The 17,279-nt window shown below is 44.5% G+C and overlaps 1 protein-coding gene across 4 annotated transcripts in view; it reads left to right on the forward strand.

Annotated features, from left to right (window-relative positions):
- The window catches only part of brip1 (BRCA1 interacting helicase 1), an 87,096-nt gene that overhangs the window by 29,972 nt on the left and 39,845 nt on the right, over positions 1-17,279 (forward strand). For 3 of the 4 annotated variants that reach the window (XM_061681635.1, XM_061681636.1, XM_061681637.1), the window contains 4 exons: positions 408-607; positions 697-829; positions 5,920-6,074; positions 12,502-12,679. In XM_061681635.1, the coding sequence (XP_061537619.1) occupies positions 408-607; positions 697-829; positions 5,920-6,074; positions 12,502-12,679 (666 nt within the window). The remainder of the gene's footprint in view (positions 1-407; positions 608-696; positions 830-5,919; positions 6,075-12,501; positions 12,680-17,279) is intronic. The other variant, XM_061681638.1, reaches the window with a different exon arrangement.

Here is a 17,279-nt window from a genome sequence, read left to right on the forward strand (position 1 = left end):
GTAATCAAACATATGAGCACAACTGCGTGTTTTGTCATTTACAAAATAAAAGTATGTCTGTGAATTTCAAAATAAGAGCAAGTAAATAAAAATAAAGCATGACTTCTTCAAATAAAGTGATTAACTTCAGAATAATTATTTGAAAAAAACCAAACAAAATACAGATACTTCATATTTTGATCATATGGGTAGAAGCAAAGTCATGCATTGTAAAAAATCATTATACATGGGTAGAAGGGTTTTCCAGAATTTTAGGTCAACTTTGGGGGTGCATATTATACATGGGTGCGCATTATAAACGAGAAATTACGGCAGCAGTATATGATTGGAAGCAAATACCGGTTATAGCAGCATCGTTTACAGTCAATATTTGACAGTCCCTAATCCAATTTTATGATGTCTACCAGATGGAGATTGATCTTGCAGGCCACATCTTGGTGCTGGATGAAGCCCATAATATTGAAGACTGTGCTAGGGAAAGTGCCAGCTTCATTTTAGACCACAATAGTTTGCTGATGTGCAGGGACGAGTTGGACAGCATGGTCAACAACAACATACGGAGGTTGAAACATGAGCCTCTGAGGGATTTTTGCTATTGTCTAGCCAAGTGAGTAACTTGGAAATGTGTTTATTTACGTCTCATGTCTCTAATCATTTGTGCACCTATTTTATTGTGATGCATTTTTGTCCTTGTAGCTGGATCCAGGAAAGCCAAAGCCTGATGTCTGATAGGGGATATGAAGAGGCATGTAAAATTTGGAGTGGAAAGGAAATACTGAGCATTTTTGACACCCTGGGTATTACTTCTGACAGCTTCCGGATGCTGAAGGTACGCTATTACTGTTGTACATACTGTACAGTTGAAACCAGTTTACTTACACAATATGAAAAGACGTAACCTTTTTTTCCTCACCGTCTGACATGAACTCAGATAAAATCTTTCGTGTTTTAGGTCAATTAGTATTACCAAAATTATTTGAGAATATTTTTACACGTTTCATTACTTTCTTCAAAGTAAGAAGTTTACATACATTTCATTTTGTGACGCACCACAATTTCGGCCACTGAAATGTCTCAGCCGAAGATAGCCAAAAATGCTATTTTTGGTTTCGGACAGAGACTTTTTTTTCACTGAAATAACATCACATGTTGAACACTGACGGCTGGCGCGCGTGTACACTTCAGAGTAAAGAATCAATTACTATAACTCAATAATGCCCTTCAGATCATTGCTGAAAGTCCAGTTGAATTGACTGGGAGGTCACTTTATTACACACAACCTACACTCACGGTTTGATAATGACCATACTGCCATCAATGAACCATAAATGTGAACAAAGCATAAATGTTAAATAACACATGCATTGAACAATCTACTGGTAACGTAAACACATAATAACAAAGATACTGTAATAATTCAAATTTCCGTGTTGCAATGATTTATGGGAACCGGCTGGCTTTTCCGTCATCATGCAAGCACCTACTAGCCCAAAGCATATCCCTATCGTCGCCCAAGCTCGCTGCTTTCTGCTGTTCTTGGGAGGTGTCATTGTTGCATGCTATTTTGAGGCAGCTGCCCTCAGCTACCTGCGAGCTACAGCTAACGCGGCTAAATACAATGCCAAGCCGCGGAGGCGAACGTGCAGCATATGTCACTATTCATCACCTCCATGACAGCGTATAAACTACACTGAGACAAAGTATCATAATAACAGAAGACAGGTGGAGGATAAGACAAGGAAAATGAGAACACCATGCTAATCAACAAGCTTATCACAAGATGTCGCAACACACCAAAATAAGCGATTGGGTGGTACAGTACACTTGTCACATTGGTCTGGCTGGAACTGTGTTATAGCGGAAATTAGCCAACTTTGAAGAGCAAAGTAGCAGGCAAATTAGTACACATTTATGGAGGAAAATACTTTTATATTCAGTGCTAAACAGCCGTACAGGGACTAGAAACGGGAAATGAACTAGTACGTCACCTGCTGCATCACTTGAGAAAATGAAACTGTCATTTATAAATCTTCGTAATATAACCTTTATTAGTCCCACAATGGGAAAATTAGCATAGTTTCAGCAGCAATAGTGGATACAGCATATACAAAAAGAGCATGCAAGAGAAGACATTTTGCTGCAAATGTGTCCGGCATTACAAGGTTGAATAATAACAACCTTGTAATAATATAATAACAATAAATACATTGGAATATAAATATTGAAGCCATAATTTAGTAACGATTATCGAGGAATAATTTTGTTGGGAAATTGAACAGTAAGTAATTTATTTTTCCGATCACATAGTGTTGTTGTAATTGTTGTAAGGTGTTTGTGACTGTTGTTGTTTTTGTCTGTTTTTTTATTTTTATTTTTTTTTAATGGTGTATTGCAGTGTAAAGATGGCAATGGTGAATGTGGACTCCAGGAAGAGTAGCGTTGGCGTTAGCCAAAGATAATGGGAAATAATATACTGCAATAACTGTCCCGCAGTCATGTTCTTGACATGATTTATTTAAAAAAAACGAAATTTAGACAAATTGTTCTGAAAGTCAATTTCTATAGTTTGGCAGCTCTCCAGTCATAGCCATAGATGCATAGTTTTATCATTAATAATTTGTGGATTTGATTTACTTGTATATTTTAATTAATGTTGGCAGCTTTAGCGCTCTCTGTTGCATTTTTTGTATGAAAATAATACACCAAATACAAATAAAGTTCGATTGATTGATTGATTATTTCTTTCTGTGTTTTTGCTTTCGGCCGTGGTTTCTTCAGTTTCAGCCTAAACTTTTCATTTCGGTGCATCACTAATTTCATTAGTATTTGGTACCATAGCCTTAAAACTGAATGTCTTGGGTCAAACGTTTTGTATATCCTTCCTCCAGCTTCTCACAATAGTTGCTAGGAATTTTGGCCCATTCCTCCTGACAGAACTGGTGTATGCCATGCATTTTATGGTCTGCCGATAAATTTTCTATAGGATTGAGGTCAGAGCTTTGCGATGACCACTCCGAAACATTGACTTTGTTATCCTTTTTAACCAGTTTGGTAGTATGTTTTGGGCCATTGTCGATTTGAAAGGGCCATTTGTGCCGCAGCTTTAACTGACTGGCTAATGTCGAGAGATGTTGCTTCAGTATTTCCACATAATGTTTTCCTCATAATGCCATCTATTTTGTAAAGAGCACCAGTCCCTCCTGAATCAAAACAAGCCTACAACATGATGCTGCCACCCTCATATTTCAGAGTTGGGATGGTGTTCTCTGGCTGGCAAGTGCCCCTCTTTTTCCTCCAAACGTAGCATTGCTCATTATGGCCAAACAGTTCAATTCTAGTTTCGTCAGATGTCTCATGTCTCACATGTCTCCAAAAAGTATGGTTTTTGTCCCTGTGTGCATTTGCAAACTGTAGCTTAGCTTTTTTATGTTTCTTTTGGAGTAATGGCTTCTTCCTGGCAGAGTTGCCTTTCAACTAGTGCTGGGCGATATATCGAGAATCTGGATTCGATCAATGTTTTATTAATGCTCTTTGGAAAACAGGGATCATTGATTTTATTTTATCGCTATTCCGCGAGGTTTGGTTGCCCCGCGCCAGCTCTTATTGCACGGAAACAATATGGATGACATGCTAGTGACGAGCGAGCAAGAACGTCCCAAAAAAATGGCATTCAGCACATGGTCGCAGAGAAGGAGGCTCTTTTTCTCGGTCGTTGGAGAGAGAAATGAGGCAGTTGAAACATTCAGGAAAAAGATGGGCAAACGGGAGGAAAACAGGGAAAGACCAAAATTGGAAAATTGGTGGTCACACGGAAGCGTAAAGTTGCGCTCGTAGATCTTCCTGCCGTTTGTGCTTGTTGGTGGGCCACGGTTTTACACTTGGTTGAGAGCGTAACTTGTGGGAATGCTACCGATTCCTCTAGTTGCCTGACAAATTAGAAAGGCTGGGAAAAACAAAAGCATCACTGCACTCTTGTTGCCAGACTGAGTCTTTCTCGGGGTCCGGGCAACCGCGTGGCGACCACAAAGGCAAAGGGGGGGGAAACGGCTGGAACCAGGAGAGTCAGATAGACGAGATTGTAGCAGCAATAGCAGGAACAAGAGAGGGCAGACAAAGTATGGGTCTGCTTTTATACTCCTGAGACGTGGGAGAAAAGAGATCACACCTCTGACTTGGATTTCTGTTCTTATACAAAACGAGTTTATTTCCATCATATTTCTGGCCCGTCAAATAATATTGTTCAACACGTTATTTTATATTTTTGTCTTAAAACACTTTTGAACAGTCCTCATGAACAGAGTCATCGACAAACCTGCAGAATCAACACATTACTGTTACGGTAATCAAGGCGCACATTCAGGGTACTCATGCATGCCTGTGCCTGTTCGTACAGACGTGGGATTTCCTTAACACATTCACTGTCATTGACAGTTTTAGAAATCAAGTATCCATGTTAACTTTGAGGGCTAGCAGTGATTAATTTCATTGTTCATTCTCGACACATATGACATAAGGAGACAAGGGGTCCATCTTGCAGTGTTTTCGATCACCACTGGGGGATGTCCGTGTTCCATCAATGAGGGGTTCCCACTCGTCCTAAGAGTTGGGAGTCTGGCATTGCTTAATCTGCTGAGAGAGCCTTTCAAAGGCTGATCAAAAGGGGAATTGTTCTGTGGTGAACAGTCATTACTCAATCTTGTTTAATTGTCCTGGTTATCAAAGACAGGCATTCTGCCGGCCTGTGGGCCCCATCCAAGGAATGCTCGGGGACTTGCAGAGTGGACTGAGAAAAGCAGGGCAGGCCAGTCTTATGTAGTCGTTCTGTTGAGAGTCGATATCCATTACATTAGCAAGCTTCATAACAAAGTTTTATATCTTTTCCACATGACTAGGTCTTTTTTTTTTTATAAGGAGTGAACTGGAAAAAAAACATCAAACTTTACACACGCACACATACTTGTAATTTTGTTACGATGACGTCATGACCGCAAAACTATTTTATTCCCGGTGACAAGTTTAGCAGCAGGTACAGATGTTAACTGTCACGTGACTACATCCAGGTAACTTTCACCATCGGTGCCATACTGGATGGCTGGAGCCTTCACATTGCCACCACAAATACAGCTTTACAGTGACAAATAATGGCTCGTATGTTTTTGGGAAGTTATCAGAGAGGATTTGTTCTTATTTCAGATGTGATGTCGTACAACTTCCGCTTTTAAAGCCGGTCTCCGTATTGGTTGTGTGAATGCAAGTAATCGGCACAAAGGCTGCAGTACCGAACACCAATCAGCTTGGTCCAACCCGACTGAGCTGTCGCGCAGTGTGCAGGGTTTGGCAACTGTGTCCTTTAGTGGCTGATGAGTCTGACACTGGTTTTGGGCGCACACTGTCGCAGTTTACAGCCAATGCAAACTCACTCACACTGGAAAATACATTTTCAGCCGTGCCGCCTCAAGCCAGCTAAGTATTATATAAAGCATCAAATATTGTTTTACATCAATAATTAACTATATTCATAATGTATTATGTGCCTGTGGATGAAAAAGCGAAGCTTGTGACCAAAATGTACAAGACACGCTGGGTACGTTCAAATGAATCAGTGAGACGCCTTTCTGTGAGTATATCAGCTTTGTGTTCAACTAAACAGGCCGGAATTACACACTAAAGTCAATTTTTTTTGTGAATTGAGATGCCATCTCTATTTCAGTGCTTTTATTTGATAGTGTGTCCTGAAAATGTTCTTATGTGGAATCGGTGCCTTGGCTCATTAAAGGTTGGGAAACAATATTTGAATGTGTTAGATTCCCCATGGGTGGTGCATTTGCATTTTTTCCAATTAGATGTATTCATCAAACTGTTATCAGCAAAATCACATTGGTCACAGATTGCAATTAATATTTATGTCTCACACTGTAGCAGCATATGGCTGCAGTGCTAGCAAAGGAGGAGATTGCGGGAGTACTAAATGGTAAAGAAGAAATTATGCAAGTCCCAACCATCAGCTCATCAACATCCAGTATCCTGAAAGGCCTCTTCATGGTTCTTGACTTCCTCTACAGAGACAACTGCAGGTTTGAGGCAACTTCAAAACATAAAAACAAAATTACTGTATTTTAATCAATGTATTATTTTTGTTCATATTTTCATATGCTTAAAAGTTAGTGACAATCCACATTTTCATATATATATATATATATATATATATATATATATATATATATATATATATATATATATACAGTGGGTACGGAACGTATTCAGACCCCCTTAAATGTTTCACTCTTTGTTATATTGCAGCCATTTGCTAAAATAATTTGTTCAGTTTTTTTCCCTCATTAATGTACACAGGACCCCATATTGACAGAAAAAAACGGAATTTTGCAGTTTTATGAAAAACGAAAACCTGATATATCACACAGCCATAAGTATTCAGACCCTTGGTTGTGACACTCATATATTTAACTCGGGTACTGCCATTTCGTCTGATCATCCTTGAGATGGTTCTACACCTTCATTGGAGTCCAGCTGTGTTTGATTATACTGATTGGACTTGATTAGGAAATCCACACACCTGTCTATATGAGACCATCCAGCTCACAGTGTATGTCACAGCAAATGAGAATCATGAGGTCAAAGGAACTGCCTGAAGAGCTCAGAGACAGAATTGTGGCAAGGCACACATCTGGCCAAGGTTACAAAACAATGTCTGCTGCACTTAAGGTAAATCTGTAAAACCTTCAACAATTCTGTTTTTTTTTTTGTCAATACATTAATGGATAAAAAAATGAACTTAAGTGATTTTAGCAAATGGCTGCAATATAACAAAGAGTGGAAAATTTAAAGGGGTCTTGAATACTTTCCGTACCCACTGTATATACACACACACACACACACCCACACACCCACACGCACTTTTACTTGAGGACAATGTTTGGCTCCTCTACCCACCTCTGGAGCGGACATCCTCCTATCCTCTTACATTTAAGAAACATTTTTGCTCATCAGATCAGCCAGTATGGTATTTGTTGCGGTGGTCTTTTGTATTTTCGCGTTGAGGTGCTGTAGGTCAGGGCCCTGGTTGTGGTCCCAAGTGGAACCGCGAAGCACACGTAACATCGGCAACAAGAGCTGATCCGCTTGTACATTTTGTATTTATTAGGAAACGGAGCTACAATTGTCCAATTAGTTTACTCATGTTAATGTTAAATGTATTAAGCGATGGAGTGCTGTTAAGGATTATTACACAGAAAGAACTAACTTCAAATTCAGAACTGGACAATGAAAACAGAAAAATATTGTACTTAATATTTTCCTGGAGGATGCAGGCTAACCCCAAGCCTTTGAAGTTGGTAATCGTGAAAGATGAAGTGAAACTGACAATGATTTTAGTCAATTATTTTCCACAATGAGAGTGCTTAAAGAGGAGGATGCTATTCATGTGGCACAGCTTGAAGCAGGGATCAGGTGCAGGTGGAGATGGGCCTGGCTCAAGTTGGAGGCCAGAACAAAAAAATCAATAAAGAAATGAGGCAAATTTAATTTTAATCTTAAATTTGTACATCAACATGTACTTGAGCGGTGTAGATAAGTTTTTCTGCGTGAAGAATTCATTTATTTATGTATTTTTTTGCCGTAATCTTTAAGAGTCTTCCAGATTGCTTACTTTATGTTAAAATTAAAAACAATTCTCTGCGGGGCATCCCCCCAGAACCCCCCCCCCCCCCCCTAATATTTTATTGTATCTTTGGTCACCTTTTTCATGCCTTTGGTGTTTGATTGTCTGAAAATAAAGTTTTCATCACTCCTACATATTGTATTCACTGTTGTGGCAGTGGTGCACACTATTGTTATAGATTTGATATATATTTATATAGGTTTAAATGCAGGTAATCTCCACTGCCACAAGTCATTGACACTAGCCACATACTACCCTTGGTAACAACGAGGCAGGTCATCGGTTTCGATGTGAGACTCACTATTTACTGTTAGCACTATTTACGGGGTAATTAACACGAACTGACAGAACACAGCATTCTGAACAACTATTCACAAGGACGCTCAGAATGCTGGGAATAGCTTCTGCGCTGAGCGGTGACATAATTGTTTATGTACTTGAAAACATGGCGAGTCACAATCAGAGCTGGTCTGCGGCGAAGATGTTTTTACCTACTTGTTACTTGTTTTTATCGATGTCAACATCACGTAATTTATCAAGATGGAGGTTGTGATTGGTTTAGAATATTAGTTCAAGTAACAACTTGACCCCTCCTTGAGCCGTCACCTTATCGTGGTGGAGGGGTTTGTGTGTCCCAATGATTCGAGGAGCTACGTTGTCTGGGGCTTCACGCCCCTGGTAGGGTCACCCATGGCAAACAGGTCCTAGGTGAGGGACCAGACAAAGCACGGCTCAAAGACCCCTTATGAAGAAGACAAATTATGGACTCAGGTTTCCCTTGCCCGGACGCGGGTCACCGGGGCCCCCCTCTGGAGCCAGGCCTGGAGGTGGGGTTCGAAGGAGAGCGCCTGGTGGCCGGGCCTGCACCCATGGGGCCCGGCCGGGCACAGCCCGAAAAGGTAACGTGGGTCCCCCTTCCCATGGGCTCACCACCTGTGGGAGGGGCCATAGGGGTTGGGTGCAGTGCGAGCTGGGCGGTGTCCGAAGGCGGGGACCTTGGCGATCCGATCCCTGGATACAGAATGTGGCTCTAGGGACGTGGAATGTCACCTGTCTGGCAGGGAAGGACCCCGAGGTGGTGTGTGAGGTCGAGAAGTTCCGACTAGATACAGTCGGACTCGCCTCCATGCACAGCTTGGGCTCTGGTACCAGTCCTCTCGAGAGGGTTTGGACTCTCTTCCACTCTGGAGTTGCCCATGGTGAGAGGCGCCGAACATGTGTGGGTATACTTATTGCTCCCCGGCTCGGCGCCTGTATGTTGGGGTTCACCCCGGTGGACGAGAGGGTAGCCTCGCTCCGCCTTCGGGTGGGGGGGACGGGTCCTTTGTGCCTATGCACCAAACAGCAGTTCAGAGTACCCACCCTTTTTGGAGTCCTTTGAGGGGGTGCTGGAGAGCGCTCCCGCTGAAGAATCCATCGTTCTGCTGGGGGACTTCAATGCTCACGTGGGCAATGACAGTGAGACCTGGAAGGGCGTGATTGGGAGGAACGGCCCCCCGATCAGAACCCGAGCGGTGTTCTGTTGTTGGACGTCTGTGCTTATCACGGCTTGTCCATAACGAACACCATGTTCAAGCATAAGGGTGTCCACGTGTGCACTTGGCACAAGGACACCCTAGGTCGCAGTTCGATGATCGACTTTGTGGTTGTGTCATCGGACTTGCGACCGCATGTCTTTGACACTCGGGTAAATAGAGGGGCAAAGCTGTCAACTGATCACCACCTGGTAGTGAGTTGGCTCCAATGGTGGGGGAAGATGCCAGTCCGACGTGGCAGGCCCAAACGTATTGTGATGGTCTGCTGGGAACGTCTGGCGGAATCCCCTGTCAGAAGGATGAGAGAACTCTGCTCATGTTCTGGGGGAGGCTGGGGACATCGAGTCCGAGTGGACCATGTTCCGCGCCTCCATTGCTGCGGCGGCCGCCCGGAGCTGTAGCCGTAAGGTGGTTGTACCTGTCGTGGCGGCAATACCCGAACCTGTTGCTGGACACCAACAGTGAGGGATGCCGTCAAGCTGAAGAAGGAGTCCTATCGGGCCTTTTTGGCCTGTGGGACTCCTGAGGCAGCTGATGGGTACCGGCTGGCCAAGCTTCGACCGGCTTCGAGGAAATTCTAGTCCACCATCCGACGTCTCAGGAGAGGAAAGCAGTGCACCACCAACACTGTGTATAGTGGGGATGGGGCGCTGCTGACCTCGACTCAGGACGTTGTGAGCCGGTGGGGAGAATACTTCGAAGACCTCCTCAATTCCACCCACACGCCTTCCCATGAGGCAGCAGAGTCTGGGTTATCTGAGACGGTCTCTCCTATCTCTGGGGTTGAGGTCACCGATGTGGTTAAAAAGCTTCCCGGTGGCAAGGCCCCGGGGGTGGATGAGATTCGCCCGGAGTTCCTCAAGGCTCTGGATGTTGTAGGGCTGTCCTGGTTGACACGCCTCTGCAACATCGCGTGGACATCGGGGACAGTGCCTCTGGACTGGAGAGGAGGGTCCGTCGGGAAGTTGAATCTCAGATTCAGGAGGAGCATTGTGGTTTTCGAGGGTGCATGGGAGTTCCAGTCTACATGTGTTTTGTGGACTTGGAAAAGGCGTTCGACCGTGTCCCTCGGGGTGTCCTGTGGGGGGTGCTTTGGGAGTATGGGGTACCGAACCCCCTGATACGGGCTATTCGGTCCCTGTACGACCGGAGTCAGAGTTTGGTCCGCATATCCGGCAGTAAGTCGGACTCGTTTCCGGTGAAGGTTGGACTCCATCAAGGCTGCCCTTTGTCACCGATTCTGTTCATAACTTTTATGGACAGAATTTCTAGGCGCAGCCGAGGCATAGAGGGGGTCCGGTTTGGTGGCCTCAGTATTGCATCTCTGCTTTTTGCAGATGATGTAGTTCTTTTGGCTTCATCGAACCGTAACCTCCAACTCTCACTGGAGCAGTTCGCAGCTGAGTGTGAAGCGCCTGGGATGAGATTCAGCACCTCCAAATCTGAGACCATGGTCCTTAGTCGGAAAAGGGTGGCATGCTCTTTCCAGGCCGGGGTTGATATCCTGCCTCAAGTAGAGGAGTTCAAGTATCTTGGGGTCTTGTTCACGAGTGAGGGAAGAATGGAACGGGAGATCGACAGGCGGATCGGTGCAGCGACTGCAGTGATGCGGACTTTGTATCGATCCGTTGTGGTAAAGAAGGAGCTAAGCTGGAAGGCAAAACTCTTGACTTACCAGTCGATCTACGTTCCTACCCTCACCTATGGTCACGAGCTGTGGGTTGTGACTGAAAGCAGACGATCCCGGATACAAGCGGCCGAAATGAGTTTCCTCTGCAGGGTGTCCAGGCTCTCCCTTGGAGATAGAGTGAGAAGCTCGGTCATCCGGGAGGATCTCAGAGTAGAGCCGTTGCTCCTCCACACCGAGAGGAGCCAGATGAGGTGGTTGGGGAATCTGATTCGGATGCCTCCCGGACACCTCCCTGGTGAGGTGTTCTGGGCACATCCCACCGGGAGGAGACCCCGGGGACGACCCAGGACACGCTGGAGAGACTACGTCCTTCGGCTGGCCTTGGAACGCCTCGGGATCCCCCCGGAAGAGCTAGATGAAGTGGCTGGGGAAAGGGAAGTCTGGGCGTCCCTGCTAAAACTACTGCCCCCGCGACCCCACCTTGTATAAGCGGTAGAAAATGGATGGATGGCAACAACTTGATGAAAACAAGTTACAAGTAAAAAAAAAATTCGCCTCCGCAGACCATCTTTGATAGCAAGCAGCCACGTTTTCAAGTGCGTAAACCATGACGTCACCGCTCAGCATTGGAGATATATTCCCAGCATGCCAAGCGTTAAGAATGCTGTTATGTCAGTTAGTGTAACTATCCCTACATAGTGTTAAAAGACCTCGTGTGTTTATCCTCCCCGCTTCATCTTGTGTTACTATTCTTTAATTGGTACCACGAGTGAGTCTTGCATCGTGACTGATGACCTTCCTCGTTGTCACCGATTTGAGCAGGTAAGTGGTATGTATCTGAGTTGTTGAAGTGGAGCGATTTTTCATGAATCCTGCAATGTGTCTTTCTCCAGTAATTGATTGTCTGGAGGATATGATTCTCAGATGAATGTATAACGATGGAAATATCTATAAAATTGTATCTATAGACAGTATATTAAGTAAGTATTAATATATCCAGTTTATTAAAATGAATGCAAGCGTTTTAAAAATATATATGCACGAGTATACCTTATTTCAATGTGGAGGATTGTTTTTTTACTTTTCTCATACACGAGAATTTATGGGACTAATTATTGCTGACAAATTCCATCTGTCCATCCGTTTTCTGTACTACTTATCTTTTCACTGATGTTAAGGTTCTTTGACTTTTGGTGGCACCAGTTCCCAGAACACAGTATTCTGGGGTAGACTAAAGCCAAAGATGCATGTAAATACCGTAACTAATTAATAATGGGCGGCCAGTGGTTTCGAACATCTGCCTCACAGTTCTGAAGGCCTGGGTTCAAATCCGGCCACGCCTGTGTGGAGTTTGCATGTTCTCCCCATGCCTGCGTGGTTTTCTCTGGGTACTCTGGTTTCCTCCCACATTCCAAAAACATGTTTGTTAGCTTGATTGACGACTCTAAATTGGCCGTAGTTGTGAATGTGACTGTGAATGGTTGTTATTTTGTGCCCTGCCATTGGCTGGCGACCAGTTCAGGGTGTACCCCGCCTCTCACCCGAGGATAGCGAGGATAGACTCCAGCATGCCCGCGACCCTTGTGAGGATAAGCGGTACGGAAAATTAATGAATGAAATATAATTATGTCTGTGTGCGTGTGTCTGGGTATCTGTAGGTATTCCGAAGACTACAGAGTTGCACTTCGGAAGACATATTCTTGGATGAGCAAAGCCCCGGATAGCATGAGGGATACACAGGGCTTCATGGCCAAACCAGGCCACAGACAACACCAAAGAATCAGAGTAAAGACTGGATTTCTGACATTGAGTTTCTGGTGCCTCAACCCTGCTGTGGTGAGATTGAATCTGTGGTTTCTTTGAAGTTTGCTACATGAATAGTTTATATACTAAGTCTGCACACCCCTGTTCAAATGTCAGTTTTTTGTGCATCTCAAAATCTTTTGTGTCATTAATCTGACCTATAACCTGGACAAATCAATTAAAAAAAATATTAAAGAAATATTTTAGCGAGGAGATCGTCATAGTCTGTTTCGTACTCCTTGAACGCTAGCAGCTAGATCCATTCCACACATCCACCATCCACACACAGATATAATTGTGAATATTACTCCGCGGCAGACTAATACGCGAGCGCATTGGGCTGAGGTTCTGCCTGTGCGCTCGGGAACTGCTTTGGACAAGTCAAAGGAGTTGGTGAGACCAGAAAAAAAAATTCCCCCACTTCTGCTGTGAAAAAGTCACGGTACTTTTACTTCGTTACAATGATCTAAATGTCGCACGCTACTTTTATTTATCAGTGATTGCTTATTAATCAGCTATTTTGTGCGCGAGATTACGACTTCAACTTCCGCATCAGGCGCTGTTTGCGGCAATCAAATTTAAGCGCTAGTGATGTTTAAGTCTATTTCACCAATCAAACGGCACAAGAAAGTCACATGACCTCACACAACCTCTTCTATTGGGCTTCCCGGGCAGAGGTATTAACACTAGATAAGCCAGCCCGACTGATTGCCGTGCCTACATGGCAGCCATGTTGGGAAGGTCGTCGTTACCATGAAGGGAACGGGCGAGCTACTCGTGTTTACATTTAGACGAACAAAAACAACTATCATGGATTGTAGTATTTGTCTGGCACTGGTCTGCCCAAACGTGGATATTTCAGCTCACTTATAACTTTAGAAAACACCGTGCAGTAAATTGCAGCTATGCAGTCCATTTACCACACACACACACACACACACTCACAGCAACATGAGAATTTGTTTTTCTTGATGTTCATGCTATGGTTAAAAAATCTGAAATTACTCACTATTTACTCAGTACTTGAGTAATTAGTTCACTGTGTACTTTCTACTCTTCCTCAAGTCATATTTTGGAGGACTACTTTTTACTTGAGTCACATTATTGTCAAGTAACAGTACTCTTACTTGAGTACAATGTTTGGCTCCTCTTCCCAAATCTAGAGCGGACATCCTCTATTGCTACTCTTACCTTACAGTTAAGCAACATTTTTGCTCATCAAATCAACCAGTGTCGTATTTGTTGCACTGGTCTTTTGTATTTTTACGGGTTAGGTTGTGGTGCTGCGGGTCGTGGCCCTGGTTGTGGTCCCAGTGGAACCAGGAAACACACGTAGCATCGGCGACAAGAGTTGATCCGCTAAAACATTTTGTATTAATTAGGAAACACGCCTACAATTACCTAATTAGTTTGTCTGTTGGGTAATTTCAAAGTTAGAGATCTTCCAAATAAACATCCTCAACCAATACTTTAATAATTTTAACTATCGCTAAAAAAACAAAAAAACAAAACAATACTATTAAACTGGAAAAATAAACAAGCTATCAACATGAGCCAATGGCAAAACCTTGTCATAGAGTATATAACACTTGAAAATACCTTTGGAGGAGGGACTGCATCAGAGATCAGCCCTGAGCCCCTTCCGGTTAGCAGTGGTGATGGATAGCCTGACAGATGAGGTTAGACATGAATCCCCGTGGACCATGATGTTTGCAGATGACGTGATCTGCAGTGAAAGCAGGGAGCAGGTGGAGGAACAGTTAGAAAGGTGGAGGCATGCACTGGAAAGCAGAGGAATGAAGATTAGCCGAAGTAAGACAGAATATTTGTGCATGAATGAGAGGGTTAGTGGGGGAAGAGTGAGGCTACAGGGAGAAGAGATAGCAAAGGTGGAGGACTTTAAATACTTGGGGTCAACCGTCCAGAGCAATGGGGAGTGTGGTCAGGAAGTGAAGAAACTGGTCCAAGCAGGTTGGAACGGTTGGAGGAAGGTTATGTGATAGAAGAGTCTTTGCTTAGATGAAGGCCAAAGTTTCTCAGACTATGGTGCGGCCAGCCATGATGTACGGATTAGAGACAGTGGCACTGAAGAGACAACAGGAAGCAGAGCTGGAGGTGGCGGAAATGAAGATGTTGAGGTTCGCTCTCGGAGGGACAGCCAAGGTTCGATCTTTTGGAGACAAAGTTAGAGAGAGCAGACTTCGATGGTTTGGACACATCCAGAGGAGAAATACTGAGTATATTGGTAGAAGGATGATGAGGGACGAGCTGCCAGGCAAGAGAGCTAGAGGAAGGCCAAAGAGAAGGTTGATTGATGTCGTGAGGGAAGACATGAGGGCAGTTGGTCTTCGAGAGGAAGATGCAGGAGATAGGCTTACATGGAAAAGGATGATGCGCTGTGGCGACCCCTAAAGGGACAAGCCGAAAGGAAAAGAAGTAGATCTGCACCCATGGGGCCCGGCCGGGCACAGCCTGAAAGGGTAACGTGATCCGGGATTGGCGTTCCCATCCCCGGCTACATAAGCTGACTCTAAGTATGTGGAACGTCACGTCTCTGGCAGGGAAGGAGCCCGAGCTGGTGTTCGAGGTCGAGAAGTTCCGACTAGGTATAGTCGGGCTTGCCTCCACACAAAGCTTGGGCTCTCGTACCAGTCCCCTTGAGAGGAGTTGGACTGTCTTCCACTCTGGAGTTGCCCACAATGAGAGGTGTGGGTATACTTATTGCCCCCCGGCTTGGCGCCTGTACATTGGGGTTCACAAGAGGGTAGCCTCCCTTCGGGTTGGGGGACGGGTCCTGACTGTTGTTTGTGCCTATGCGCCAAACAGCAGTTCAGAGTACCCACCCTTCTCCTGAGAGGGGGTGCTGGAGAGCGCTCCCACTGAGGACTGCATCTTTCTGCTGGGGGACTTCAATGCTCACATGGGCAATGACAGTGAGACCTGGAAGGGCGGAATTGGGAGGAATGGGATGGGATGAGATTCACCCGGAGTTCCTAAAGGCTTTGGATGTTGTGGGGCTGTCCCGGTTGACACGCCTCTGCAACATCGCGTGGACATCGGAGACAGTGCCTCTGGATTGGCAGTCTGGGGTGGTGGTCCCCCTTTTTAAGAAAGGGGACCAGAGGGTGCGTTCCAACTACAGGGGGATCACACTCCACAGCCTCCCTGAAAAGCTCTATTCAGGGGTGCTGGAGAGGAGGGTCCGTCTGGAACTTGAATCTCAGATTCAGGAGGAGCAGTGTGCTTTTCGTCCTGGCCGTGGAACAGTGGACCGGCTCTACACCCTCGGCAGGGTCATCGAGGGTGCATGGTAGTTCGCCCAACCAGTCTACATGTGTTTTGTGGACTTGGAGAAGGCGTTCGACCGTGTCCTTCGGGGAGTCCTATTGGGGGTACTTCGGGAGTATAGGTACTGAACCCCCTGATACGGGCTGTTCGGTCTCTGTACAGAAAACCCACGCACGCACGGGGAGAGCATGCAAACTCCATATGGCGGGGCCGGGGATTGAACCCCGGTCCTCAGAACTGTGAGGCCGACGCTCTAACCTGTTGACCGCCGTGCCGCCTCATTCACCTTTTAAACAATACAAATAGCTGGAAATTATTGGTGTGCATTATGCAGTACATGGGGAGAATAGTTTTCCTGATTTTTGGGGTTGATTTTGGGAATGTGCATTATCCACGAGAACATATTAAACAAGAAATTATAGTACATCAAATATAGCAGAAACCAAAAAGAAAGAAGCACTCATAAAAATGGCCTTCGTCGCAAAGAAGTTGTTTGGGGGGTTGTCATCTATAAATTCTGGAAATGTTGTCTGAGCATTATAAAATGTGTACTTGAGCTTTCGAGACATTTGGAACTTGTTCTATGTCATCAGTAGTGATGTATAGTGGTAAGTTGAATATTGCAAACGCAGTGAAACACGGAAAATAGTGGTTCCATCGCGACTCAGAATGCACAACAGCTTGTTTAGTGACCACTTCTGACAGCCAGTCAGCGGTGGATACACACACACACCTACATAATGTCAACACACTTTAGAAATAGAGAAAAATATCTCATGTTTTATGTGGATGTTGATTAAATAGTGATTTAATGTTAATTTGTGTATTCTGTCATTTCAATGTGACTGATCATATTTTTTTAAGTTTTTATTTTCATTTTATTTCCTAATCATAACATATACCATAGCTACACAAGTAGCAGCTGAATTTAAACAATACAGTTTACTGCTTTTTAAAGACATTAAATTCATATTTCACACAATTGAGGTTTGCATGTTAGTGTGACCCTCAACAACCCTTTCGGTTTCTCATTCAGCACCTTGGGGGGAAATGTTTTTTTTCCCACCCCTGTCTTGCAGTATGGGACTGCGCGATCAGCTGATTTGACGCAGTTCTCTTGGGCTGTGTTTTCAACCAGTGTACCACGGCCCACTCGTGTGCTGCGGGAGATTGTCCTGTGTGCAGTGGGAAATTTCCCATTTTTTTTAAATCCAATTTGTTGAAGAAAAATTAACTTTATTAACACAAATAAATCTCTGTTGAGTGATTGTGCCTACATTGCAGTTGCAGGCAGTGTACAGTAGGGGTTGAACGACTTCATATTTTTTGTCTCGACGCGAAGGTG

The sequence above is a fragment of the Phycodurus eques genome, chromosome 7 (genome assembly GCF_024500275.1).
Source record: "Phycodurus eques isolate BA_2022a chromosome 7, UOR_Pequ_1.1, whole genome shotgun sequence".
NCBI lineage: Eukaryota > Metazoa > Chordata > Actinopteri > Syngnathiformes > Syngnathidae > Phycodurus > Phycodurus eques.